General features: G+C 29.0%; 3 protein-coding genes across 4 annotated transcripts in view; 2 read left to right on the top strand and 1 right to left on the bottom strand.

Annotated features, from left to right (window-relative positions):
- The window catches only part of LOC122505120, a 46,470-nt gene that overhangs the window by 12,494 nt on the left and 6,153 nt on the right, over positions 1–27,823 (top strand). Inside the window, exons 5-7 of the mRNA XM_043616581.1 lie at positions 2,037–4,424; positions 5,519–7,227; positions 10,408–12,601. Coding sequence (XP_043472516.1) covers positions 2,037–4,424; positions 5,519–7,227; positions 10,408–12,601 — 6,291 coding nt within the window. The remainder of the gene's footprint in view (positions 1–2,036; positions 4,425–5,518; positions 7,228–10,407; positions 12,602–27,823) is intronic.
- LOC122505142 (putative ankyrin repeat protein RF_0381) lies at positions 654–7,675 on the top strand. Its single transcript, XM_043616609.1, has 2 exons — positions 654–871; positions 5,384–7,675. The coding sequence occupies exon 2, from the start codon at positions 5,461–5,463 to the stop codon at positions 7,279–7,281; it is 1,821 nt and encodes a 606-aa protein (XP_043472544.1). The 5' UTR covers positions 654–871; positions 5,384–5,460; the 3' UTR covers positions 7,282–7,675.
- Positions 14,221–21,630, bottom strand: LOC122505133 (ankyrin-1-like). Of its 2 annotated transcripts, none has more exons than XM_043616595.1 (2): positions 21,490–21,630; positions 14,221–17,188 (listed from the first exon to the last, which is right to left on the bottom strand). In XM_043616595.1, exon 2 carries the CDS (start codon positions 17,111–17,113, stop codon positions 14,822–14,824), a length of 2,292 nt encoding a protein of 763 aa, XP_043472530.1. In that variant the 5' UTR covers positions 17,114–17,188; positions 21,490–21,630; the 3' UTR covers positions 14,221–14,821. The 2 variants fall into 2 exon arrangements, with proteins under 2 accessions (XP_043472530.1, XP_043472532.1); XM_043616597.1 differs by lacking the exon at positions 21,490–21,630 and adding an exon at positions 20,092–20,185.

Genomic DNA, 27,823 nt, shown 5'->3' on the forward strand with positions numbered 1-27,823 from the left:
TTTGTCAAAATCTAAATTCAATTTTTTTTAATTTTCAATTTCCTTCAAGGAATTTGATTAAAATTGTACTGAAAATAATTAAATTCAATTTTTATTAAAATTTATTGAAAATAATTTTTTTTTGAAAAATTGTATTTTTGAAATTAATTGAATTCTTTTGAAGAATTCAATTTAAATTGTATTAAAAATAACTGAATTCATCTAAAGAATTGAATATAAAAATTTTTGAAAATAATTGAATACTTTCTGCCAAACTTATTTTTGAAAAAAAATTGAATTCTTACCAAATCTTTGAAATTCTATAATTGTTGTAAATGTATAATAATAATTATTCAAATATAAAAAATTATTAAATTGTTACCATTTTTAAAAATTTAAAGTTTTGAATAATATTATTCAAAAATTTTAAATACATATATAATAATATGTAATTGAGTTTTGGAACGTTCGTAAAAAATTGTTTAAATGTTTTTGCATTGAATGTATTTCGAAATTTTAAGCAAATAAAGAACAATAAAAAAATTTATTTTGCAAAAATGATTGCAAATTCAAAGATTGTGAACGCACCCTTATTTTGACGCTTTGTTCCCACAGCTGAAGTTTCTATTCTATTGGGTTTAATACTTTTATGGTTATAAATGTTTTCAGTGGTTTTCAACGTTTTCATCCTTTTCATCTGACAGCTTTTTATTCACAAATCAAATTCTATAAATTGTAAATAAATACTTATATAGAATAAGTACAAGTTAAAAAGTCTTGGTTTCTGTAATCGACATATTGTAATCTGCCATCGTTAATTTAATGTTTGTTTCGTCACGGAAAATCGTCGAGTTTACAAAAGTAAATAAATGTTGATATGGCATTAATCATGGTTAGTATTTTTAATTAGAAACTAATATAAACGACAATAAGTAAAGTTAACAATATCACTAAAGTTTGACACATTATATATTTTTTGTTGTTGACATTTTTACACGCTACAAATTTTGAGTGAATGTGAGAATATAAGTAATTATTTTATGGATTAACTTAAATTATAATATATGTTCAACCTGATTTTTTTAATATAAAAGGGAACAACAAAGTTCGAAATTTTTTGCACAAATGTTATCTGAGGAAAAGAAGTTATTCCTAATCGAACAGAGTGATTAGTATCTATAATAAATGTGGAAAAAGAATTGGATCTGAGGCGGGGAAATAGAAATTATTTCAAAATTTCTGAATTTTCGAAACATCCGTGTCAAAAAATCAAAATCATTGCCCTCCCCGACCTGGTTCCAGTTGAAAATAATTTCTTATGATTCCTGAAATTAGTATTTTTTAATAAATGTAGAAAAAAAATTGGATCTGAGGCGGGGAAATAGAAATTGTTTCGAAATTTCTGAATTTTCGAAAAATCGGTAACAAAAAAAATGTCAAAATCGTTGCCCTCCCCGACCTGGTTCCACTTGAAAATAATTTCTAATGGCTTCTAACATTAGTATTTATAATAAAAGTGGAAAAAAATTGGATCTGAGGCGGGGAAATAGAAATTATTACGTATTATGTTTTTCGTCGAACAAACGTTGGTAACTTCAGTTTCATCTTTATTTGCAATTTTTTATTTTTATGATTTACTGCGTTTTATAATAATTTCCAAATCATTTCTATGAAATTCAAGCCTTCTTTTTATTTTGTATTGACTTACATTTTTTCTTCAACTTTTTCTTTTTATTCTTTCTACATTTTTCTCAAAAAATTTTTTTTTATTTTATTCTTTTTGAAGACATAACCAGGTCCTGCTTCAATAAATTCATTTCTTTCAAAAAACTAAACAATTTAATTACTCCATCCAAACAATTATTCGCCACATCGAAATATATAAATCTCACCTGGAAATTTATTTACAAATATTCATATTCCGAAATTAGTAATAATAATAACAATTATGTTTTAAATGTGCAAACAACATAAAAAAGAAATGCTAAAGGGAGCTTATGCGTACGTGCATTTAAAAGTGATACACATTTTCTCATTTTTGTTATAGAATATGTAAGTGGAGCAATGCTTCCTTTTTGAGATTGCAAATCACCGCCAAAGTGACAGTAAACTACCTACGAATCTAAACCTTTTGTTTGTTACAATGGATCATACAAATGATTACAACGATAGTTCTGGTTACGATGAATTGTTTCTCGCAGTCCACAATGGAGAATTGAATCTTGTCCATTCTCTGCTCGAGAAATATTCGGCGACGGAAACACTTCGTGGCAGGAAATTGTTACATGTGGCGGCTGCAAGAGGACATTTAGAGATAGTAAAACTGTTCATCACTAACCGAGATGGAATTAGAAATACACCTCTGCATCTGGCGATCAGGGAAAATCACCCAGACGTATTCAATCTTCTTCTAGAGGAAAGTAACCTGAACGCAAAAAATTCCTTTCACCAAAATCCACTTCACTATGCAGCCATCTATAATCGCCCTGAATTCGCAAAGGCACTGATAGATAATGGCGCCATTATTAACGTAAAAGATCATTGTAGAAAAACGCCACTTGATGTTGCATTATCGGAAGAAAACGTTCAAATTGCCGAAATTCTTTTTAAACATGGTGCGGTTTTAAGTGACAGCGATTTGACATATATGTGGCCTCTTCGTGACGCAGTTAGGAAAGAAAATTTTGAAATGATAAAGTTGCTCATGATGAATGGATGCAACAAAGTCGATATTCCAAATGACGATGGCATTTTTTCTCGATCTTCTCTCAATCTTGCAATATCGTCTCGTCGTTTGGACATTCTGAAATTTCTCATAGAAAATGGGATAAAAAATAGTTCAACAGTCAATAAGGATGACTTATGCTTATTTAACATAATTACTAGAATTGGAGGTGGTTGTGTAACTACTTTAAAATGTTTAGTCGATTTTGGTTTTAAGACGGAAGAGGCAGATGTTATATTTTACAGACCAATTATTTGGCATTTCCATGATATATGGCGATATATATTGACATGTTTCTCAAAGATTAATGCAAGCACCTTTTTTAAAGAGAAGCAGCTTCATTTTTCAATTCGAATGGGCCAAGTGGAAACTGTTAAAGCAATCGTAAACGAAGCTTCAAATGAATATAAATTGAGCCGTTTCGACAAGAAATTGGCCGTTTACATTGCTGCTGAAAGTGGCAACGCTAAAATATTAGAAGTTCTTTTAAACGCCTCTTATCCTATTGATAGTGTGTTTAGCATTGGAAGTCCTTTGCACATTGCAGCTACAGTCGAGGACACGAAATTAGTGAAACTGCTCTTGGAAGCTGGAGCTGATGTTAATCTGCAAAATGAGAAAGGTCTCACGCCATTGCACTTTGCAGCATGTGCAGGGCAACCAGCAGTAGTCAAATGCCTCCTTGAAAATGGTGCTGATCCCTCCATAGCCTGGATGTTCAGCGGAGCACCATTAGAAATGGCTTTGAAGTTATATTCACCCTCGTTTTCTTGCAGACCTACTTCTCCATTAGTGTTTGACGGTTTGGTAAAAGTGACGGAGTCGCTAATTCGGTATTTAGAACCTGAAGAGATTAAAAGCTTAGTTCCAAAAGCAGTCGGAATAAGAGTGCTAAGAATCAAGAATTCAAATACAGAGTCAAATGAACTAACAACAGGCGATGGTGATTCTGAATTTCGTCCAGAAATCGTCAGATGCCTATTTAATTATCTAAGTGATGAATTAGTTATATGTTCTTCTGACGGAGCTTTAGATGATGCGTATCCACTGGGACATACACCAGAATTGTTGCACCTTCTGATAGAATATAATGATTGCACCTCATGTATTGATATGAGAGTGAGGGATCGGGAGAACAATTACAAGTGCCAATTGCTCCTAACTGGTTACTCTAGAAGCATTGAGGAACTTTTAAATACTGCAGAGTCAATTATCTGGAGTAAGAATAATGATGACTACGAAAAAGCTGACATGGAGGGTTTAATAGTTTTTCTAAAATTGATAGTAGCGAGACTAGTATTATTAACTACAAAACATTATCTACCTTTGATTAAATTTTGTTTAAAGAATGATTTTAATGATTGGCGAGAGAAGTGTTTAAAGGAGAAAAGGGTCATGCAAAGGACGAGAGTTAATAAAAATCTGAACATCACATTCTATGGTGTTTCATTGAAATCAGTTAATGATCTTCTAATGTATGCAAGCAACAAAGAATTTCTGAAAGCATTTAAATCTTGTCAAGTACAATTTCCGGTATATGCTGATTTTTTAAAGGCAAACGTCGAAATGGCAGAAAAAAGAAGAAATTTCGTCAACGAGTGCTCCAAATTAATGTATCGCGTGGTTAAAAAATGTTACAAAATTCAAATTTCTAGTTCTGATATCTGTCATATTTTCCATTATCTGTCAATTGTAGATTTGCGAAGATTTTCAGCAGCTTGTTCCTAAAATATGATTTTAATATTTAATTAACAAAAATATTTTCTTATGTATAATTTGTTATGCATTTTCAGTCTGCGAATATGAAATTTTTATTTAAAGATTCGTTCTCATTAATGTATTCAAAAGTAATTTAATCTTTAATAATAATTATATTCATATTATTACGTTAACTATAAAGTTCAAATTTATGGATGTATATATTGCGATTACACCGTTAACTAAGCTTTAAGCTTTAAAACAATGTTTTGTACGTCGTCACTGTAACATTAACAAAACAAACGTTTATTAAAAGTTTGTTTAAAATATTTCAATTATATGACATTAAATAAAAAGTTATTTCTTTATATTTTTTAACCCTCAGTTAGGCTTTTATTCTTATACACTTGTGAGAATTTATAAATAATAATACTTTTTATAAAATATTTGAAACTTTAAGACCCTATGCTTATACGCAATAAGTGACTGTTATCGACAATAAACGACAATTCGGTTGTCTGGTGGGAACTATGCGGAAATTACATATTCAAAAGCGCTAGAGTGGGGATAAGTCAGCGTAGGCAGAGGGTTAAACTTGTTTTTTTCTTTTTGAGTAAATTCTTTTCCTGTAATTTCGAATAATTTTCTATTATTGAGTGTGTTTTAAAATTATTATATATTTTTTAAAAGGTTGCATCTCATATGATGGGTTCAAAAAATAGCAAAATTTTGTTTTAATTAATAAATTTAATTAATTAATTAATTAAATTTAATTAAATTAATTATTAATTAATTTAATTTAATTTAATTTTTATTTAATCTATAAATTGATGTATAGATAATAAAAGTTTTTGAACAGGAAATCTAGCTTTAGAAAATTCATAAATTTTATGATTGGTATACGCATGTATAGAGTGTTAACAAGAATAATTAGAATATATTTCAGTATAAGTGATGTAAACTCTCTTATTTTTGTTACAGAATATTTAATTGGATCAATTCTACCTATTCGACATTGTAGATTACTTTCGAAGTAATTTTTTCTTTCATTCGTTGCCATGGATCGTTCGAATGATTACAGCGATACTTCTGACTACAATGAGTTGTTTCTCGCAGTCCACAATGGAGACTTAAACCTTGTTCATTCTCTGCTAAAAAAGTATTCGGCGACGGAAACAATTCGTGGCAGGACATTGCTGCATGTGGCGACTGCAAGAGGACATGCAGAGATCGCAAAACTGTTCATCACTAACCGAGACGGAAGAGAAAATACACCTCTGCATTTGGCGATAAGCGAAAACCAGCCTGAGTTATTCAATCTTCTTTTAAAAGATAGTAACTTGAACGCAAGAAATCTCAATGGTGAAAGACCACTTCACTATGCAGCTTTGTTTAATCGTTCTGAATTTGCAAAAAATCTTATAGATAATGGCGCGATTATTGAAGAAAAAGATAGTGAGGGTAAAACACCTTTTTATGTTGCAATGGCGAAAGGAAGCGTTCAAATTGCCGAAATTCTTTTTAAACATGGTGCGGTTTTAAGTGACTACGATTTGAAAAATATGGCACCTCTTTGTAACGCAGTTGAGGAAGGAAATTTTGAAATGGTAAAACTGCTTATGGTGAACGGATGTAACACAGTCGACATTCCAAGTAAATATGGTTCTTCTCTTTACCATGCAGTATCATCTGGTCATTTGGAAATTCTAAAATATCTCATGAAAAATGGCTTGAAAAGTAGTTCAACAGTTAATTATGATAAAGAAGGCTTATTTAATTCAAGTATTTCAAAAGGCAATTTAGTTACTTTTAAATATTTAATCGATATTGGCATTAAGACACAAAAATTATATAATATTTTTAATAGAATAATTATTAGGGGTCATCATGAAATGTGGAAATATTTATTAACAAGTTTGTCGAAAATTAGTGCAAAAACGTATTTTAAAGAGAAGCAGCTTCATTTGGCTATTCGAATGGGCCAATTAGAAACTGTCGAGGCTATTGTAAATGAACCATCAAACGAATATGAATCGGACAGTTTCGCCAGAAAATTAGCCGTTTACATTGCCGTTGAAAGTGGCAGTGAAGAAATATTAGAAATTCTTCTAAACGCTCGTTATCCCATTGCCACTCTGTTTAAATTTATAAGTCCCCTTCACCTTGCAGCAACATTCGAGCACCCGAAACTAGTGAAACTGCTATTGAAAGCCGGAGTTGATGTTAATTTGCAAACTGATTATGGCCTCACCCCATTACATTTCGCAGCAATTTCAGCGCAGCCAGCTGTAGTTAAGTTTCTTCTTAAAAAAGGTGCTGATCCCTTTAAAATCTCCCAATGCAGTCAATCACCGTTAAAAATGGCCATAAAGATATTTTCTCCGTTTTGTGATCCTGTACCTGTTTCTGCATTAGCATTTGAGAGATTGGTCAAAATAACGAAGATGTTAATTCGATATTCAAAATCGGAAGCTATTGAAAGTTTACTTTCACCTGCAGTTAGAATAAGGGTTTTATCAAGTATCAATGATTCAAATTCAAAGTCTGATGGACTACTATCTGACGTAGGAAATTCCGTATTTCGTCCTGAAATTGTTGAATGCATATTTAATTATCTAAAGAAAGAAAAAATTAAATGTTGTTCTGAGTCAGTTCTAAATGATGATAATGATCCATCTGAATATACACCAGAGTTGCTACAACTTATGATGGAATACAATGATACGAAATCTTGTTTCAATATAGAAATAAACGTTTCCGATAGAAATTACAAGTGCCAATTACTCATAACTGGTTACTCTAAAAACGTTAAAGATATTTTAAGTGTTATTTCTGAACTTTTTTATACTTACACGGAGAGAAAAATCAATCGTTTATAGCATGAATGCTTTGTATTTTAAAAGTATGAAATGTTAGTATACTATGACTGCAAGAAAGTATACTGCGATTGCAAGAATCCTATGCTTTTTCGGTATTAGACCCTTGCAACTGGCTATTAGGCCACGCCCAGAGCCTGGGCCGACCAATCACATTGCAGAAAACTTTTACCGAAATCGCATAGGTTTCTTGCAATCGTAGTATGAAGAACTTCATGCTAAAAAGCCCAGATATTTCTCTCCGTGTACGATGAAGATAACGACAATGACGTCGAAAAGAAGAGTAAAATAAATTTCTTAAAATTGTTAGTATGTCGTTTAGTATTGGGGGCCGTCTATAAACCACGTAGCCCCATTTTTTGAGAATTTTGACCCCCCCCTCCCCCCATGTAGTACGCTATTACATGTATTAGCGCCATTTTTTCCTCTTGTCGTAGTCAATTGCTTGACCCCCCCCTCCCCCTCAAGAGGCTACGTGGTTTATGGATGGCCCCTTGTTGAAAACGAATTGTGATTTAACTGAGTATAAGAAATGTGAATTCATTGATCTTAATGCTTTGCGAGAGAAGTGCTTAAAAGAGAAGGTGGACATGCAAAAGACGAAAGTTAATAAAAATCTGAACTTTACTTTTTATGATGTACTAACGAAATCAATTGATAAAGTTGCAATGTACGCGAGCAACAATGACTTTTTAGAAGCAATCGAATCTTCTGAAATAAAATTTCCCATGTATGCTGATTTTTTGAAGGCGAATGTGGAAATAGCAGAAAAAAGAAGAAATTTCATCAACGACTGTGTTAGTTTTATGTTTCATTTGGTTAAAAAGTATCACAAAATTCGAATTTCTAGAATTGAAATCAATCAAATTTTCAAATATCTGTCAATTGTAGATTTGCGAAGATTTTCAGCTGCTTGTTCATAAAATTTAATTTCAAAACAATTAACGTAAGGGTTCGTTTTAATCAATAATTTGTTACGCATCTCCTTTCTACGATAAAGTATTTTAATTTTAAGGATTTGTTCCCATGATTGTATTGGAAAGTAATTTAATCTTTAATAATAATTACATATATTAATATATTATTTCATTAATTATGAAGCACAAAATTATGGATATATTTTGGAATTACATCGTTAACTAAGTTTTAAATCAATGTTGTTTTCGTCTACACGTTAATATTAATTAATTAAACTTTAACATAATAAAATATTACTTTTTAAAATATTTATGGAATTTAAAAATCCTAATCGACCCAAAGGCTTCCAAAATTCAAGTTATTTTGTTGATATTAAGAAGCAAAAATGTTACAAACTTTCAGAGTAAAGCACTCCCGGCAGCCGTTTTCTAATAAGACTTATATTATTATACATATTATAAAAAAATTAGATACTAAATGTTTATGTTGATCAGTATACATAATTATCGTTGTATCTACAATAGCTTGCAAATGTATTTATTATGTCTAATTCAAAGTTAATTATCACATTCTATACATATAAATTATAACGATAATTTACTTAAAATCAGACAAATCAAATGCATTTTCGGCATATTATTTTTTTCTTTCGACTGAGGTGTAAATGCACCTTTAGGCATTGCTAACATGCATGTAAAAACAGCCTTAATTTGGGGCTTTGTTCCCACAGCTGAAGTTTCCACTCTATCACGATTAATATTTTTATGGGTATAAATGTTGTCAACTGTCTCTTGATTTACAAATAATATTCTATAAATTATAATTATTAGATACTTATATAAAATATAAGTAAAAGTTAAAAAGTCTTGGTTACTGTAATCCAAACGTTGTAAAATGCCATCGTTATTTTAATGTTTGTTTCGTCACGGAAAATCGTCGAGTATATAAAAGCGATATGTTGATATTGCATTAATCATGGTTAGTAATAATAGAAACTAATTTAATTATGTATTTATTTATTTGTTTCTCGGTTTTTTTTAAATATACCTACAACAAGTAAAATTAATAATATCACAAAAACTTGATCCGTAGTATTTTCTGACATTTTTACACTGCCCACTTTTAATGCATGTATGGGAATAAATATTTCGAATTAAAAAAAATACTTTTCATTTTTATTGAAAATTTCACGAATTCTGACCCATGTAATTCTGTAATTCTTCGACGCGCAGAGTCTCTGAGATATTGAGTCTTATTCGAAGTCATTACAAAAACATTTGAAAATTTTTAATATCAACATCGAACTTTTCTGGAAAAATATAAAGTTTTTCTCATATCCTCAATTTTTAAATAAAAATTTTCCGAGTAGAAATTACTATTTATATATAATATTAAGAAACAATTTTTGTCTACATTTCATAAATACATCTTTCTTTCTTTCTTTTGGTTAAATGGCCTCTGGTCCCATAGGTATGGAACAACTAATAAAATCATAAATACATCGTTTCCAATCATTGTTAGATAATTTATAATATCAAAAAACCTATATATTTAAGTTCAATTTATAAAATATTTTTATATTATGTTATTTTATTATTATAAAGAAAAACGTTAAAATTTTAAAATATAGGTACATATTTTGAATAAAAAAGTAAAAGTTGAAATTATTAAATTAATTATAATAAAAAAAATAATCTTTCTAAAATATTAAATAATTCTATTATTTAGTTTTAATTAAATGAATAAATGATATTAAAAAAAAATAAGTATTTCATTTCTATTTTATATTTTCTTTTTGTACGATTCAAAAATATTTATTACATATTTGACCCTTAATAAGTGTTTAAAATAATTAATCAGATAATTAAATTTTAATTTAATTAGTAATAACATAATAATTAATTAAATATAAATACACTACCGTCGGAATTATCGGTACAAAAAAATTGTATTGTATATTGTATTGTAGATACCGATGCAGCATAAACATTTGCGCACATTCTGTTAGATCAGCTGAAAAAAGCATCACAAAATCTGAAGAATAATCAAAATGTCTGATGTTTTGACATAATTCCACATCATTATCTTTTTAGTACTAAATCCTTCCTCTATGAAGAAGCAATGAGAATTTATTTAAATAAGTGATACAGACTTTTTTGTTTTTATTACAGAATATTTAATTGGAGCTGTTTTTTCTATTCGGGATTGTAGATCACTATCGAAGCTACAGTAAAGTCTATAATGGATTTAATTCTTAAATTCGTTGCCATGGATCGTTCGAATGATTACAACGATACTTCGGACTACAATGAATTATTTCTCGCAGTCCACCATGGAGACTTAAATCTTGTTCATTCTCTACTCGAGAAATATTCGGCGACGGAAACAATTCGTGGCAGGACATTGCTGCATGTGGCGGCTGCAGGAGGACATGCAGAAATAGCAAAGACACTTTTAGGTAATGGAGCCACTATTGGGGTAAAAGATATTAAGGGCAATACACCGCTCGATGTTTCATTGGAGAAAGGAAACGTTCAAATGGCCGAAATTCTTTTTCAACATGGCGCTGTTTTAAGTGACAACGATTTAACTAATATGAAACCTCTTCGTAACGCAGTTGAGGAAGGAAATTTTGAAATGGTAAAACTGCTTATGGTGAATGGATGTAACAAAGTCGATATTCCAAATGATGATCGCAGTTATTTGGAATCTTCTCTTGAACTTGCAGTATCGTCCGATCGTGTGGACATTCTAGAATATCTCATGAAGAATGGCGTCAAAAACAGCTCGACAGTTAATGAAGATGAACTACGCTTATTTAGATCACATATTTTGAAAGGCAGTTTAGATACTATAAAATGTTTAGTCAATATTGGTATTAAAGTACAAAATTTAGGTGATGTATTTGATGCTACAATTAATTTGGGTCGTCATTACATGTGGAAATATTTAGTTACAAGGTTGTCGAAAATTAGTGCAAATAATACGTGTTTTAAAGAAAAGCAGCTTCATTTGGCTATTCGAATGGGACAACTGCAAACTGTTAAGGCAATTGTAAATGAACCATCAAACGAATATGAATCGGACACTTTCGCCAGAAAATTAGCCGTTTACATTGCTGTTGAAAGTGGCAGTGAAGAAATATTAGAGATTCTTCTAAACGCTGGTTATCCTGTTACTGACAGTCTGTTTAATTGTATAAGTCCCCTTCACCTCGCAGCAACATTCGAACACCCGAGACTAGTGAAACTGCTATTGGAAGCTGGAGCTGATGTTAATATACAAACTGAAGAGTGTGGCCGTACACCATTACATTTCGCAGCAATTGCAGCGCAGCCAGCTGTAGTTAAATTTCTTCTAAAAAATGGTGCTGATCCCTCTATAACCTCTAAACGCGGTGAATCACCGTTAAAAACGGCTTTAGTGATTTATTCAGGTTGGATATATGTATCCATACCTTTAACTCCTTTAGTGTTTGATAGATTGGTAAAAGTGACGGACATGTTAATCCAGTATTGGAATAGTGAAGCTAATGAGGATTTATTTTTTTACGCACTTAGCATAAGAGTTTTAAATATCAATAATTCAAATCCAGAGTCAAAGGAAATAATATCTGACCTAGGTGATTCGGTATTTCGTCCTGAAATTGTTAGATGCATATTTAATTACCTAAGTGAAGAGGAAGTTAAATGTTGTTGTGAATCAGTTTTACTTGAAGAAGGATATTCATCTCGTTACCCACCAGAGATGTTACAACTTCTGATGGAATATAGTATTGATGTGAAATCGTGTTTTGATATAGAAATATATACTTGCATTAAATATATCAAGCACCAATTGCTGTTCATTAGTTACTCGAAAAACGTTCGTAATCTTTTAGACACAATTTCAAAAACTATGAATGATTACGATCAACGTTACTACAATGACGTAGAGAAAGAGAATATAATAGAATTATTAAAATTATTATTTTGTCGTTCAGTATTGTTGAATAGAAATTGTGATCTAACTGACTTTGAAGAAAGTGAATTAAATGATCTTATTGATTGGCAAGAAAATTGTATACTGGAGAAGATTGTCATGCAAAGTACGAGAGTTAATAAAAGTTTAAATTTCACTTTCTATGACGTATTAACGAAATCAATGGATAAAGTTGCAGGGTACACAAATAATGAAGATTTTCTCACTGCAGTGAAATCTACACAAAAAATATTTCCGATATATGCTGATTTTTTCAAGGCAAATATCGAAATAGCAGAAAGGAGAAGAGATTGCGTCGATGAGTGCACGACGTTAATGTATCGTATGGTTGAAAAATGTTACAAAATTCGAATTTCTAATTCTGATATTCGTCACATTCTCCAGTATCTCTCTATTGTAGATTTGCGAAAATTTTCAGCCGCTTGTTCCTAAAATGTAATTTCATGACAAATAACGCAAATATTAGTTTTGTTGAATAAGTTGTTATGCATCTCCTTTCTACGAAAAAGGAATTTTAATTTAAAAGGATTTGTTCCTTTGGAATCTATTGGAAAGAAATTTAACATTTAATAATAATTATTGTTAATTATGAAGAGTTTAAATTTATGGACGTATAATAAGTATATTGCGATTACATCGTTAACTAACCTTGAAGCTTTAAATTAGTGTTTTGTACGTCTGCTTATTAAGATTAACAAATTAAAAGCTTACAAAAAATTTGTTTAAAATGTTTTAGTAGTGTGACAATAAATAAAAAATACGCTTTTTTTCTTTTTCAGCCCTCAGTGAAGCGCCATATCAATACGAAACCAAAAGTAATTTTTTAAAATTATGTTTATTATTTTCTAACTTTAAAAATTTATTATCGGATTTATCATGATAATTAGGGGAATTCATGATGATAAAGAATATTCTCGAAAATTGCAAGTAATGTTAGAAATAAATATTGAAAAACGAAATTACAAAAGTTGGATTTTTGGCGAAAGTGAGAGACTTGAACTAAGGAAATGTATTAAACCTCAAATTACTCCACTTTCAATCGTTAATAAAATAATTTCCTCGCAAAATTATTGCAAAAACGGAGAGGGCCGCTCCTCGGAGAGTCTTCCTCTATCACCCCTCCAAATATGAACCCGAAATATTTTATCCTCTCAAAATGAGACGTCTATACTGAACCGTTCAAAACCCCCTTTTTCCGTATATTTCAACAATTTTTTTCAATAATTATTTATCAAAATTTCTCTAAATTCCGAGAGGACCGCTGGTCCCAGAGCATTTCTCTATATTTACCAAAAAATACCGACTCAAAATATTCTTCTCTTCTTAAATGAGACGTCTATCACGAAGCCATTATTTTTTCCCGGATGCCCTTAAGCACCTCACTTTTTGAGATAAATTTTCATGTCCAAAAATACCCAGCAAAATCTGTTCACAAAAATTCCATGCTCTTTAAAATCAAATAATATATAAATTTAAATAATAACTAATTACTTAATTATCATCTTAAAATATTTATAAACAGACAATAATCTATCAATCTATATACAAATTATAATTATTTTTAGTTAAGATGATCACGATCCAACACATTGATAAATAATGTTTAAACGCCATTTTCATACGGTTGAAAAAAATAATGAATGACTTTACGTCCTGTCGTCAGCTATCTAAAAGCGACATTTTTGTACATGTGGGATGAAAAATAGTTTAAAATTAAATTTTTTTAAAATAATTGAATTTCAGGTGTTAAATGGAATTTTTTTTTGAAATAATTGATTCATAAAAAGTTGCATTACAAGTTCTATATGATTAATTAAATTGCACAAGAATTTAAACTGTATTTTTATAAATTAATTGACTTTCATACGGTTTAAAATTAAAAACTTTTTTTAAACAATTGAAATTCAGCAGGTTTTAAATTGAATTTTCTGAAAATAATATACGTACTATTTTCTTTTATTCCTCAAAATGAACACGTTAGGATAGGTCCGATTTAAAGAAATTTTTTACCATTACACAGTGTTATTAAATTTTTAAGTGATTTATTACATTAATTGCGATATTTCAAATAATATAAAACTTATATAATTAAATAAGTTCGATAATTATAAATTTTCAGAATTGCAGGAGGAGAAAAAGATTCTTTTGTTCCAAAATTTGTTATGGTCCTATTCTTATTCGAAAATAGTCAATAAGTGAATAAAGAGAAGTTAAACTAAGTGCAAAAATTATTTAATATTTCATTTTTATGTCATTTAGCTGAAACTGATAAATTTTTCAATTGTACATTACATAAATTTTAATTAATTCCTCTTCTTCTATTTCGATATTGAATATTTTAATGTTACAATTTATTAGACACTGATGACATATTTAATTGTATGCAGCGTGTTGTGTTCTAATTTATCAAACATTATTAATAAACTGTTTAATATTGTACATTGTTTTATATTTTGTTTTTCTTTAATAAAAGTTCTCTTTAATTTTTAATTCATTATTTTAAATCTATAGGTATTGTCATTAACCATAAATATCAGTACATAAACTGATTTCTAAATGTTTTAAATTACATCAAATTTAAGCTGTTCAAAATAAATGCATTGTCCTTAATTTGATACTTAGAAATGTGTATTAAACTTTTAGTTTATTCGGAACAATGGAATTGCACCGTTTTTTTCATTTCTGATTTAATTGGTGAAGCGATTACAAATCGATGTAAATCTGCAGTGCCCATGTATGATATAATTTTATCCAAAACAAGAAAGGGTAATTGAAATCTTTCTATAGTTTGAAAACAGTCGTAACTTAATTCTATTAATCGCTTTTCAAGTTTTGCTTTATTTACACGCACTTCAAATTGATGGGCGAAATTTGGAAATAAAGTTTTAATATCAAATGAATTTATGAATTCGAGAAAAATGTCATTTCGCATCAAAATAGAAAGTCGTCTATGTGACATAGTTAGGAGATCGTACATTGTCACATCAGTTTCACTAATTTTTGTTTTTTTCATTTCTTCAAGTTCGTTAGGGCATTTAGGATAATTGCGATCTAAGACTCTTAAATTTACGCTGTGATCAGATGTCAGATGAATTATTTCATTAAATTTAGATGAAGATCTTGAAGATTCAAATATTGATTCCGTTTCCCCTGAACAGAAAGTGGCACCATAGTGCAAAAGCAATTTTGTAATATTTATGTTTATATTCCAGTCGATAGACCTGTAAAGTGGAGTGTGATTGTTGGAAGCAATACAATTAACGTTAGCGCCAGCTTCTAGAAGTAATTGAACGCATTCGAAACTATCCATATCAACTGCGATCCAAAGTGGAGTTTCATTTTCGTAATTGCAAGAATTGATATTGGCATTTTTTGTTAACAAAATTTTAGTAATTTCTACGAAATTGTACATCACTGATACATGAAGTGGTGAAAATTTCTTTCTGCTTCCAATTACATTCACATTGGCACCACGTGCCAAAAGTTCTTTGACAATAGTTGAGCATCCTCCTCTACAGGCATGATGCAGTAATGTAAAATCATGAATCAAACAATTAACATTACAATCATTTGGTAAGAAATTGTAAAAAATATCCGTTAATCCGTACTTAATGGCACCTATTAATACATGATATTCCAGAAATTCTTGCTTCATTTTTTCCTCACAGGATGTTTCTTCTTTATTTAAAAGACTTTGCACAATGTTTCTATTTTCTATCATCGTTGAATGATCTAGAGGAACTAATATCAATTCCTCCGGTATTGACATATTTTTTATGTCATCGGTGTTAAGCCTAAAACCATAATTATAAAATAATTCACTGATTAACTGGCATACAGATTTATTTCCATGTTGTGTGAACATTCTTAGATAAAGTATTGTGTCATTATGAAATCTCAGAAAGGAAAGGAAAAAAGCCATTTTTAGAGTAATATTGCAAGTATCTGGATTTTCACCCAGAAGAATTGTAGCATCAATCAGAGATTGACACTGAACGGCGTAACTCAAAGGAATCAGGCCATCATTATTTATAGCTGTTAAATTAGCACCGTTATTTATAAGCATCTTTAGAAATTTGCCTTTGTCTTTATTGAAATCATATTGGGCTGCCAAATGCAATGGAGTGTCATCTGCAACAGTAGTAGCGTTTACATCTGCACCTGCTCGTAAAAGAAGAAGCGAAATTTTTTTATGACGAATTTGGCTAGCAAGATGTAGAGGTGTTTTTTTACACTTTGTCTTAGCATTCACTTCAGATCCTTTAGATAGTAGAAATTCAACAAGATCGTAACTACGACTTTCAACCGCTCTATGTAACACTGTATAACCACTAGAGTCTTTTTCCTGAATATCTCCACCATTATCAAGAAGCATTTTTATTTCATGCTGTGATAAAATACGCTTAATACTATCATTAAACGCCTCATGATAAGGTGTATTGCCAACCTTATTACAAATTTTTATATCAGCTCCATTTTCAAGTAAAAGTTGAATAGCACTTTCAGAAAGATTGTTTCTTTCTGAAACAGCAATATGTAGAGGTGTATTCAACTCTTTATTAGTTGCATTAACAATAGCTCCTTTTTCCAGTAAAATTTTTATGATTTCCACTTTTGCAATATGTACCGCAAAATGAAGTGGAGTCTGATCGTGATCTTGAGTTTCGTCATTCACTTTTACAGGATGATGCAAAAGGAGTCTTGAAATTCCGAGAAAATTGACTAGAAGGAGTTCGTACACTTCGTATTCTACTTTTAATTCTTTATGACGTTGTGATGAATAAGAAGAATTTTCAAGCATACTACAAAGTAGTGAATAACCAGAAGAAGATGCGAGGTAATCATTAAAATTGTTGTCAGAAAGAATATTTCTTACTGTCCACTCATTACCAGAGTAACATGCATTTTGTAAAGACTGAATTTCTGTCGAAGACATTGTCACTTTATTCTTTGAGACTTATGTTGAATTATTCAATTGGATCAAACTTGTTGACATTGAAATTGAGAAAATCTGTAAACAAAGAGTTTGTTAATTTTACTGGAAAATCATTAAAAAATAACAGTTATTACTTAATTGAGAATACCAAAAACTAGCTTTTAAAAACACACTCCGAAGAAAGAACCCCATCAAGAAATAAAAAAATGTTAGGTCATGTTTATTATTTTTGGAAATAAAAATACACCTAGAAGATCAACTTTTAATATAAACCTGTTACGATCAAATCTTCATTACATCCAAAATAGTTTATAAAAACAGATTTAGCATTAAATTAAATAATTTTTTTAATTTAGATACAAATGACGCAAAAATAACCTAAATATGTAATTTGACTCTTAGGTGATTTTCTTGGAAGCGCGTTACATATTCTCATTTCTCTTAGAAGCAAAGAAAATAAACTATATCGGCGGTAATTGTGCGATTGCTACTTTTTCTTGACTATTAAATAACTTCTAACTTAAAAAAAATATTAAAAATTTTTCTATTTTATGTTCAAAAAAACTGGAAAAATAACTTTAGAATGCAGGTCATAAAAGTTCACTGTGGGTCCCCCATATCGATTCTATCCATTTAGAAAATTTAGCTTCAGAAAACAAGTATTTTGTGTTGAAAACTTTGCAGTCTCGGTCTCGTCTCGAAATTCAGTAACGAGACCGAGACGAGACTAACACGCGTCTCAGAGTCTCGTCGAGAGTCTCGACTAAATGACTTTTCATAAGTAATTTCGTTAAATTTTTTTTGTAATAAAGTATCTCTAATTTTAATCATAATAGTTATTTATAGTTAAATAATCTAATAAAAATAGAGAACCTACAGTACATTTTGTTATTTCCAATCAATTATTTAGAGTAAAAATTTTATTTTTCTTCTCATTGAGAGGCTATTCTCTTTAGCAGGTTCAGTAGTAACTCGGCTTAGAAATTCATTAAAGATAAGTCGATCACATCACTTTTGTGCTTAAATTAAATTAAATTAAATAAATAATATAATTTTTATTTGCTTTATTCGAAGATAATTAAATCTAAAAAAATTATGACAAAAAATTCTAATAATTAAGTAGTTTTTAAAAATATTTTTATGTACTTTTTCGAAAACAATTGAATTTCTTAAAAGTGTTTTTTTATTATTTAAATAAATTCATGAATTTTAATGAAATATTTTGAACACAATTTTTATCTGCACTGCACACTGTACAAATTGTAAAATGTTAAAAATCATTCTAAAATGTTATTATTTTTTGTATGCATTTGAATTTTCGGAAATATATATAATTAAAAGTACTGAAAATAGTACATTTTAAAAAATTAGAAGCTAATTTTCATTAATTCTCATTTTTATATTTACGTTCAAAGATTTCTAAGTTTAAAGATTTCAATTATTTTGAAAATTTGCAATTAAAATTCTTCGAAAGTTGATTTTCAAAAATTTTATAAAATTTAAATTATTCAAAATCTTTTTAATTGTTTTACTTCGAAAATTTAAATAGAAAAATGATTCAAAAATAATTATTGAAAGATTTGTTTATAATTATTTTTCGCACTATAAAAATCGGAACGAGTTACATTTAATATTAAAAAATATGATATTTTGTTGCAATATTTGGAAGAAAATTCGACAAAGTCGCATTTTTTGAAAATATGTCGAAAAAATCCCAATTTACAGATTATACTTTTTAACATCTGAGATATTAAACCATATTATTGAAATTATATAAAACACCTAAAATCATACATTATTTTCCCTCATTTTTAAAAAACACTTATAAAAATTGTCATTTTTTTACTTTATTCGCAAACTTTGGAAAAATTTTAGTTTTTTGAAACTTAAAAATCTTTTTCTACCTATTGTTTCTCAGAGTTTTTAAACTTAGAAATTTTTTCATAAAAGATAACAAAATAAATTTTTCTTCTGAGAAAAATGAATATAGTTTGGAGTTTTTATTGAAACTAATGTATTATTTTCAAAATAAGTATATTTTACTAATTTTCAATAAAATTTGCGACGGATATTACAAAATTTACTCTGGAAATAACGTTTTTTAATAGTAAAATTTATTATTTTCGAAGTCAATTTTTTTAATATAAAAATTATTTAAATTTTCTTTGAACATTACAATTAGCTGTTAAATATTCCTATATTTTTTAAGAGCAAATTTTCCAATTTTTGAAATAAATTTTTCCAATTTTTATTAAAAAAAATTGTCTTTTAAAATAGTAAAAGCTATTCCAGAAATAAAAATTTTTAACAATAAATTTTACTAATTTTCTACTGAAATTTACTTTGATTAAGATTAATGGAATTTTTAAAACAAAAGTACAAGGTTGTAAAATAAATTTTTATGTTTAGCACTGAAATTACAATGAAAAAAAAATCACAGGACGCGAAATTTTTATAATTTTTTTCTACCCTGCTAAAAATAAAATCAGGAATAATAAGAAAACTTCAGAAAATTTGATGTTTTGTGACTACTTTGACGTTTTCTGAAGCTTTTGGTTAATTCTGACTAAAGGGTTTTTTATACTACTATTGAATCCTGATTATTATGGATTGTGATTATTTCTTATTGTGGGTCTGTTGTTATGAGCTTCGGGGGTCTCCAACCTGATTTTTATTGCTTAAAAGTTTTGCAATTTTAACATTTCAAGTAAAATGAATATAAATTAAGAATCTAAAAATCTCCACGATTACAAATATCTAAAATTAATTATAAAAAGCATTTTTTAAGGAAACTGTAATGTATCTCGAAAACCGTAATTGATAAATGAAAAAGAATATCATTTTTGAATTTAAGTTCTAAAGGATATATTGTATATAAATAATAAGAACATAACGTTAGAATTCTAAATCGATAAAAAATCCTCGTTTTTAAGAAAATTTTCTGGAAATTCAATTATTCTCTATTACTGGCTTCTTACCGAGTTGCACAATTACCTCTTGTATACTTATATTTTTATCTTCATTAAAAGTTCCTTATTTGTTATGTAAAATCGAAATAAGTTTTTATTAAATATTTTGGACAAAATAAAAACTTAAATATCAATTTTCTGTATTGAAAATTGTTTCTCCTTCCGCACTATTACTTTAAAAAATTACAAACATAACCTAAAAATTTGGGTGGAAAGTGTGAAAAGATTTGTCCTATTCTTTCACTCATAAAATTCTATCACTGTAAAAAAATCTGGTGTAAAATAACACGAAACTTGTAATTTCACACATCAAAATTATAGGTTGTATACGTAGTAAATTTATTTCGTTCCAATAGTTGTTTTACTATTTTTAATAATTTTACATTATACGACTATGTAATTTAATAGTTTTGTGTAAATTTACTACGTCCGACGTAGGAAAATTTGATCACTATGTCCGACGTGGTATTTTTACATTGCGTGTATTTCTACACTTTGATGTAATATTACGTCGCACGAACTGTACAATTACATGGCGAATGTAATTTTCTTATTCCTTTAAAATTTTCAAAAAAATTTCAAGTTTTTATAAATAACTCTAAAAAAGTGTATATAATGTACATTTATAGAAAGTATATGCTAATTTATAAGTAAATAATAATATTACAAAAAGTTTTGGGCTACATTTCATAAATACAAAAAGTTACGACTGAAAATATTTCAAAAAATATTTGCAGGTTATGTAGATTACAGTCGGCGTGTAAAAATACCACGTCGGACATAGTGACCAAACTTTCCAACGTCGGACATAGTAAATTTACACCAGATTTTTTTACAGTATACTTTCTTACACGCTTATTCCTACGTTACTGACTTTAAACATTAATATCCTTTCTTAAAAAAGACATGGAGTGGAAAGGTCGAATGTATCGAAAAGTATCGAAGTAAAGAATGGGCAATGAGAATGTAAAATCTTAATAGAAGGGTGTTTTTAATCCTTTCTTAAAAAAGACATGGAGTGGAAAGGTCGAATGTATCGAAAAGTATCGAAGTAAAGAATGGGCAATGAGAATGTAAAATCTTAATAGAAGGGTGTTTTTAAAATTGTTTGTACATGTGAAAGTGGCGCTGCAGTCGTATGTTATTTAAAAAGAGCGCGAATATATAAATTTTATTTTTGTTAAGAGAAAGTACTCATATTAAATCTTATTTTGCATTGTCAAAAAAAACGTCAACATTTTAAATATAAATAAGCAAATTATTAACTGAAAAAAATTGAATATTATTATTAATGAAATAATGGACTTGGACAATGGACATATAAAAACTAGCACCGAAGACGGCCGCTTGCGGCCGTCGGAGGAGCTAGTTTCAATAAAAAAAGCACTAATCATACAAATTTATTACCTTACTGTATCCAAAGATTGAGACGATTTTTTCTTTGTTGATTTTTGCAAAGCAGAAGCAAAACGGGTCGAGTTTGTTACACTTTCTCATCCCTGGTTTTTATGCTTGCGAATTAGGCTTTATTCACATGTGGACCTTGCATTCTCATGACGAGGTGTGATTTAGACTTAAAAGTTCAAGGTATGTACAGTATAGTAAACATAAACACAAACACTATACCTGTTTGACTGTTTACATGTTGTCATTTCGAAATTATCAATCGTTTAAACTAAAAAAATAAAAGAGTTGGTGGCTGTTTAAATGGAAATGTATATTAAATGTATTTAAAATCGTCTTTTCCTTGGATTTAAAAAGTTAGTGAGAATTTTTTTAAAACTTGAGTGAAATTTCTTTTTTGAAAATGTATTTAAAATTGTCTTTTCTTTGGATTTAAAAAATTAGTGGGGAAAATGTCAATTTTTCATTTTAGATGATAAGGTAATGTTCTTGTTAATATTTATAAAAATAATATGCACTGTAAAAAAATCTGGTGTAAAATAACACGAAACTTGTAATTTCACACATCAAAATTATAGGTTGTACGTAGTAAATTTATTTCGTTCCAAAAGTAGTTTTACTATTTTTAATAATTTTACATTATACGACTATGTAATTTAATAGTTTTGTGTAAATTTACTACGTCCGACGTAGGAAAATTTGATCACTATGTCCGACGTGGTATTTTTACATTGCGTGTATTTCTACACTTTGACGTAATATTACGTCGCACGATCTGTACAATTACATGGCGAATGTAATTTTCTTATTCCTTTAAGATTTTCAAAAAATTTTCAAGTTTTTATAAATAACTCTAAAAAAGTGTATATAATGTACATTTATAGAAAGTATATGCTAATTTATAAGTAAATAATAATATTACAAAAAGTTTTGGGCTATATTTCATAAATACAAAAAGTTACGACTGAAAATATTATTTCAAAAAATATTTGCAGGTTATGTAGATTACAGTCGGCGTGTAAAAATACCACGTCGGACATAGTGACCAAACTTTCCAACGTCGGACATAGTAAATTTACACCAGATTTTTTTACAGTGCGTGCATACATTTGAGAATACGAGCAAGAGAAGGTTAGTTTGTTAATTTTTAGGTTATATGTTCTTTGATATGTCCTTTTGCTCATTCTTAAAATTTACGATTCTACGATTATGCTGAAGCCTAAGTAGAAAAATAAGAATACTGATTTGAATTTTCTTTTAAGGGTCAGAATTTCCCAAACGGATCACCTAAATCTAAAAAATTTTCATTTTGAGCCAAAATATATTTGTTTTACTCCCCTACTAAAAATAAAATCAGGAATGGTCAGACAAATGGTCAGGCCGCCTGACCACTTTAATCCAGTTTTCTTACGATTCTGGATGGATCTCGTCAGAAATCTATCACAACTGATCAGGAGGAAGTTTAAAGTGGTCACAAGTTTGCTACTATCCCCTCCTCTTTGTTGACCCCGCCCATAATTGGTGACTATTTGAGACCATTTGTATCTCATTTTTGACCATATTTTTAAGCCACTTCTGTTTTATTTATTTAAACAATATGCAAAAAGTTGCAACAAATTAATTTTAAAAAATATATTTTATTAATTAATATCAGTTTGTTTACATACGGAACAACTTGAAACTAATTCCCGGAATTAAATTAAAATTTGGACCCTACGGGGATCGAACCCCGACGCATGACCTATCTAGTGCCTAAACTAACTGCCCTAACGACTGCGACTACCGAGGTCTATTAAGTTGGCACCACTACTTTTATATTTTGAGTTATCAACTATGTCACAATTTAGGGCTCAAATAGGGCTCTTTAACGCTCAAAAATCAAAATTTGTCGCTCCTCATTTTTAAAAAAAAAACTTTGATTCTGCTAGCTTAACGTTAAGTTGGCATAAATTACTCTATAACTTCAATAAACAATTACAAATCAAAAAAATTTTAACGCTATAATTTAGGGCTCATTTAGGGCTCTCCGATAGACAAAGAACAAACTTCTTAAAAATACTCTTTGTCTAAAAAATTGCCCATCCACATTTTTTTTTAATAAAACCTTGTTTTTGCTAACTTAACGTTAAGCTAGCACAAATTACTTTATAACTTGAATAAATAATTACATATCAAAAAAATTTTAACGCTATAATTTAAGGCTCATTTAGGGCTCTCCAAAGGGTAAAGAACGAACCTCCCAAAAACTACCCTTAAACTTAAAAAATTACCTTAACTACTTTTTTATATTTAAAAAATTTTTAAAAAATGACCTTTTTTATCTAATTAATTTTTCCAGCCTTAAAAATTTATTAAATACTATTTTTATTTGTAGTTAGAAACTCTGAATCTAAAAATCACTCTCAAAACATTTATTTAAAATAAAGGACGTTAATGTTACCTCATCATTTTTCTGGGGCCATATACGCTCTTAAATTATATGAAACTAATTAATAATCAAACATTTTTTAACACTATAATTTTAGGCACATTTAGAACTCTTCAATTAATTAAAAAACAATTTCCTAAAAATACCCTTTGCCTAAAAAATCTTCGCACCCCCATTTAAAAAAAATACCTCGTTTTTGCTTGCTCAACTTTAAGTTGACACAAATTATTCTGTTACTTCAATAAATAATTATAAATCAAACAAATTTTAACGCTATTATTTAGAGCTTATTTAGAGCTAATTTAGGGCTCTTTGATGTATGGAGAACGAACTTCCGAAAATACTCTTTGTCTGAAAAATTGCTTATCCACATTTTTTTTAATTAAACCTTGTTTTTGCTAACTTAACCTTAAGCTAGCACAAATTACTCTCTCACTTTAATAAATAATTACATATTTATTAAACAATATTGTTCTGTAAAATCTCTAAAAGTTAACTACCATATCTAAGAAGCTTTCAGTGAACTTGTTGCTGTTACAACCAACATAAGTAAAAATTAATGAGTGTTAGCTATCACAATTAACATTTTTTATTCTTAGCTATGCCTATTATAATAAACCATATGTTAGCTGCGATGGCTAACTTTTTCTACGTATGAGTTGTTTTACCTTTCATTTTTTGAAAAATCACTGTGCTTTTTTTAAAAATGTATTATTATATTTTTTTGTATACTTATTTGTCAAAATTGTTTATAAAATCTTTCACTGAAAAAATATTTATTTGATTCAAATAATTCAAATTATTTGAAAAATATTTAATTATTATTATTATTTTTTTTTTAATTGATTTTTAGATTCAGAGTTTCTAACTACAAATAAAAATAGTATTTAATAAATTTTTAAGGCTGGAAAAATTAATTAGATAAAAAAGGTCATTTTTTAAAAATTTTTTAAATATAAAAAAGTAGTTAAGGTAATTTTTTAAGTTTAAGGGTAGTTTTTGGGAGGTTCGTTCTTTACCCTTTGGAGAGCCCTAAATGAGCCTAAATAATTAATTTATTAATTTAATTGAAAATAAAGTTGAGGGCATTTTATGAAATCCACGAGGGCACCGCGTGGAAAATCCATATGGAATCCATGAGGATTTTCCTCGAGGGCACCCATGAGGGAAAGCATGTCACGCCTTCGAGGGCTCCGCGTGGATTGCCATTATGGATTCCACATGGCAAGAGGGCAATCCACGAGGGCCCCGCCGGGGGCCCTCACCATTTTTCTGCACGGGTATACATTATATAAATATATTAAATAATCCCGTGCAGAAAAATGGTGAGGGCCCCCGGCGGGGCCCTCGTGGATTGCCCTCTTGCCATGTGGAATCCATAATGGCAATCCACGCGGAGCCCTCGAAGGCGTGACATGCTTTCCCTCATGGGTGCCCTCGAGGAAAATCCTCATGGATTCCATATGGATTTTCCACGCGGTGCCCTCGTGGATTTCATAAAATGCCCTCAACTTTATTTTCAATTAAATTAATAAATTAATTATTTATTAATAACAAATTTGTCCAATTATTCATAAATAACATTCTTATTTAACAATTTTTACTTTTTTTAATTAAATCGTGACAAAAAAAAAAAAAAAAATCTGACGCACACGGGAATTGAGCCTACGACCTACTGACTACCAGACAACACTCTTACCACTATGCTACGGGACCTACTTGAAAATTATTGCTTTAATGTAGGTGACTTGCTGACTTGCTTTTGATGATTCAATAAATTATTTATTAACACTAATACACCATGACAAATAATTAAATAGTTTAATAATAATAATAACAATATCAATAATATAATAATAGACCATAAATATTCATAAATTAATATTTTTATAATTTCAAAAAAAAAAAAAATGTCAAAACATATGTGTTAAAAACGCGTTTTTCATAGTTTAAAATCATTATAAACATTAATTTTTGTATGTAAAAAAAAATTTTTTTTTTGGGCTTAGAAATTTTTTCTAGTTAATGATGTGGGCAATCCATGAGGGCCCTCGCGTGGGCCCTCATGGATTTGCCCTTAGGTAAGTTCAATATTTTCAAAAAAAGTAACATTAAATATTTGTTAAAAACGTGTTTTTCTTTTTTTAAAATGATAGTAAACAATAATTTTTTGTTGTAAAAAAAATTTGTCGTTTGGACTTAGAAAAATTGTTGAGCAGGGCATTCATAATGGCTAAGAGCAGGGGCCATGCTGGTGCCCTCGTAAATTTCCATAACTTTGTGACAGGATTTCTGGAAAAATGTCACTTAATGTTTATTTCAGGTGCTTTGAAACGTAATTTAATGCATTCTGAACTAAAGTTTTTCAACAAAAAATTTTTTTTTTTAAAACTTAGATAAATTTTTGAGCAGGGCAACCGTAAGGGCAAAGAACGGGGCCCCTACTGGTGCCCTCGTGGATTTCTCCTCATGGATCTTCCACGAGGGCCCCCGACAGGGGCCCCGGAGCTGTGGGGCTCAAACGTGGCTTTTTCCACACGGGATGTTAAAAGAATGGTCCGAATGTTTTGATTTATTTACCTACTTTTGCTGTATAATTAATTCAATAATTATACCAATTTGAAAAATGAGAACTTTTGTCAAGTTAAAAGAACAATTTTTATAATAGAATAATGTATTCTGAAATGTAAAAAATAAATTTGAAAGATTTTATATGTATAGTATATAAATTTTCATGAGACTTTACCAAAATTAGAAAGATGTACCAAAATTTTTATAGGTTATGTGTTCACACATTTCAGAAATAGTCAAGAATTTCAGAAATGGTCACAGCTTCGAAAATGGTGGGAGTAAAGTGGGAGGAGCTTGGAAAGTATTTGGTTAGGAATGGTGAGAAACGTTCGAAAACGTCAGAAGTGGTGAGACTGTTCAGGAATGTTCAGAAATTCTGACCATTCATGACGATTCCTGATTTTATTTTTAGTAGGGTCTTAATGTGGTTAAGAATAATCCCTGAAAATATTAAGCCAACAAATTTTTTTTGTAAAAGTTATTAACAATTGAGTTTTTAGTACTGCTAAATTAAAAAATTTTTTTTTTAGTTCCAGTTGACGGATTTAAAAATCAAAATATGTATTATTTTCGCCTTGAATTGCACTATTTGAATATTTTCCTTTAGTTTTTTTAATTTTTTATATTATTTGTTTATAAAATGTTAATAAAGAAATATGTTCTTCACGTCCTAACAAAAAATTAAAATTGTATTATATATTCTTTAAATGTCTCCGAGTATGAAACTTAAATTAAAGGAGATAAAATTTATAACAGATTCCTCTAAACCGATTTTTGAATTTTTATTTGTTTATATTTTTTTGTTACTCAAAGTTAACAATTTACAATATTTTTAGAAAAATCATGTTTATTTTTTTATTTTTCCATTGCACATGATCGAAATCAATTTAAATTAGTCTAGTATGTGTACCAGATAAATAATAATATGCATAATGCAATTTATTTAAATTGTTGAAAACAATATTAATTAACAAATAGATAACTTTGGTCATTGTTCATAAAACAATTGTTTTTTTGCAAACAAAATGTTTATGTAAGTAATTTATGCTTATTTTGCTAAAAAATTATTTTGAATTTAATAAATTATTTACTTAAATTACCCCCCCCCCCCCGTTACCCCCATTCCATCTTTTCTAATACTTAGGTCAATCATTTTTATTATTTAATTAACATTTATATTTTTTATTTAAATAATTAAATAATTGTTATTTTACATATATACTTACATTTAATTAATACTTAACACAAATACAACAAATATACCTTGAAAGAAAATTTTCCACGGTCGGAGGAATTGAACTCGGGTTGCACGCACCAGAAGCCGTCACGCTACCACTA

Source organism: Leptopilina heterotoma, unplaced genomic scaffold (assembly GCF_015476425.1).
Source record: "Leptopilina heterotoma isolate Lh14 unplaced genomic scaffold, ASM1547642v1 Lhet_343, whole genome shotgun sequence".
NCBI classification, from domain to species: Eukaryota; Metazoa; Arthropoda; class Insecta; order Hymenoptera; family Figitidae; genus Leptopilina; species Leptopilina heterotoma.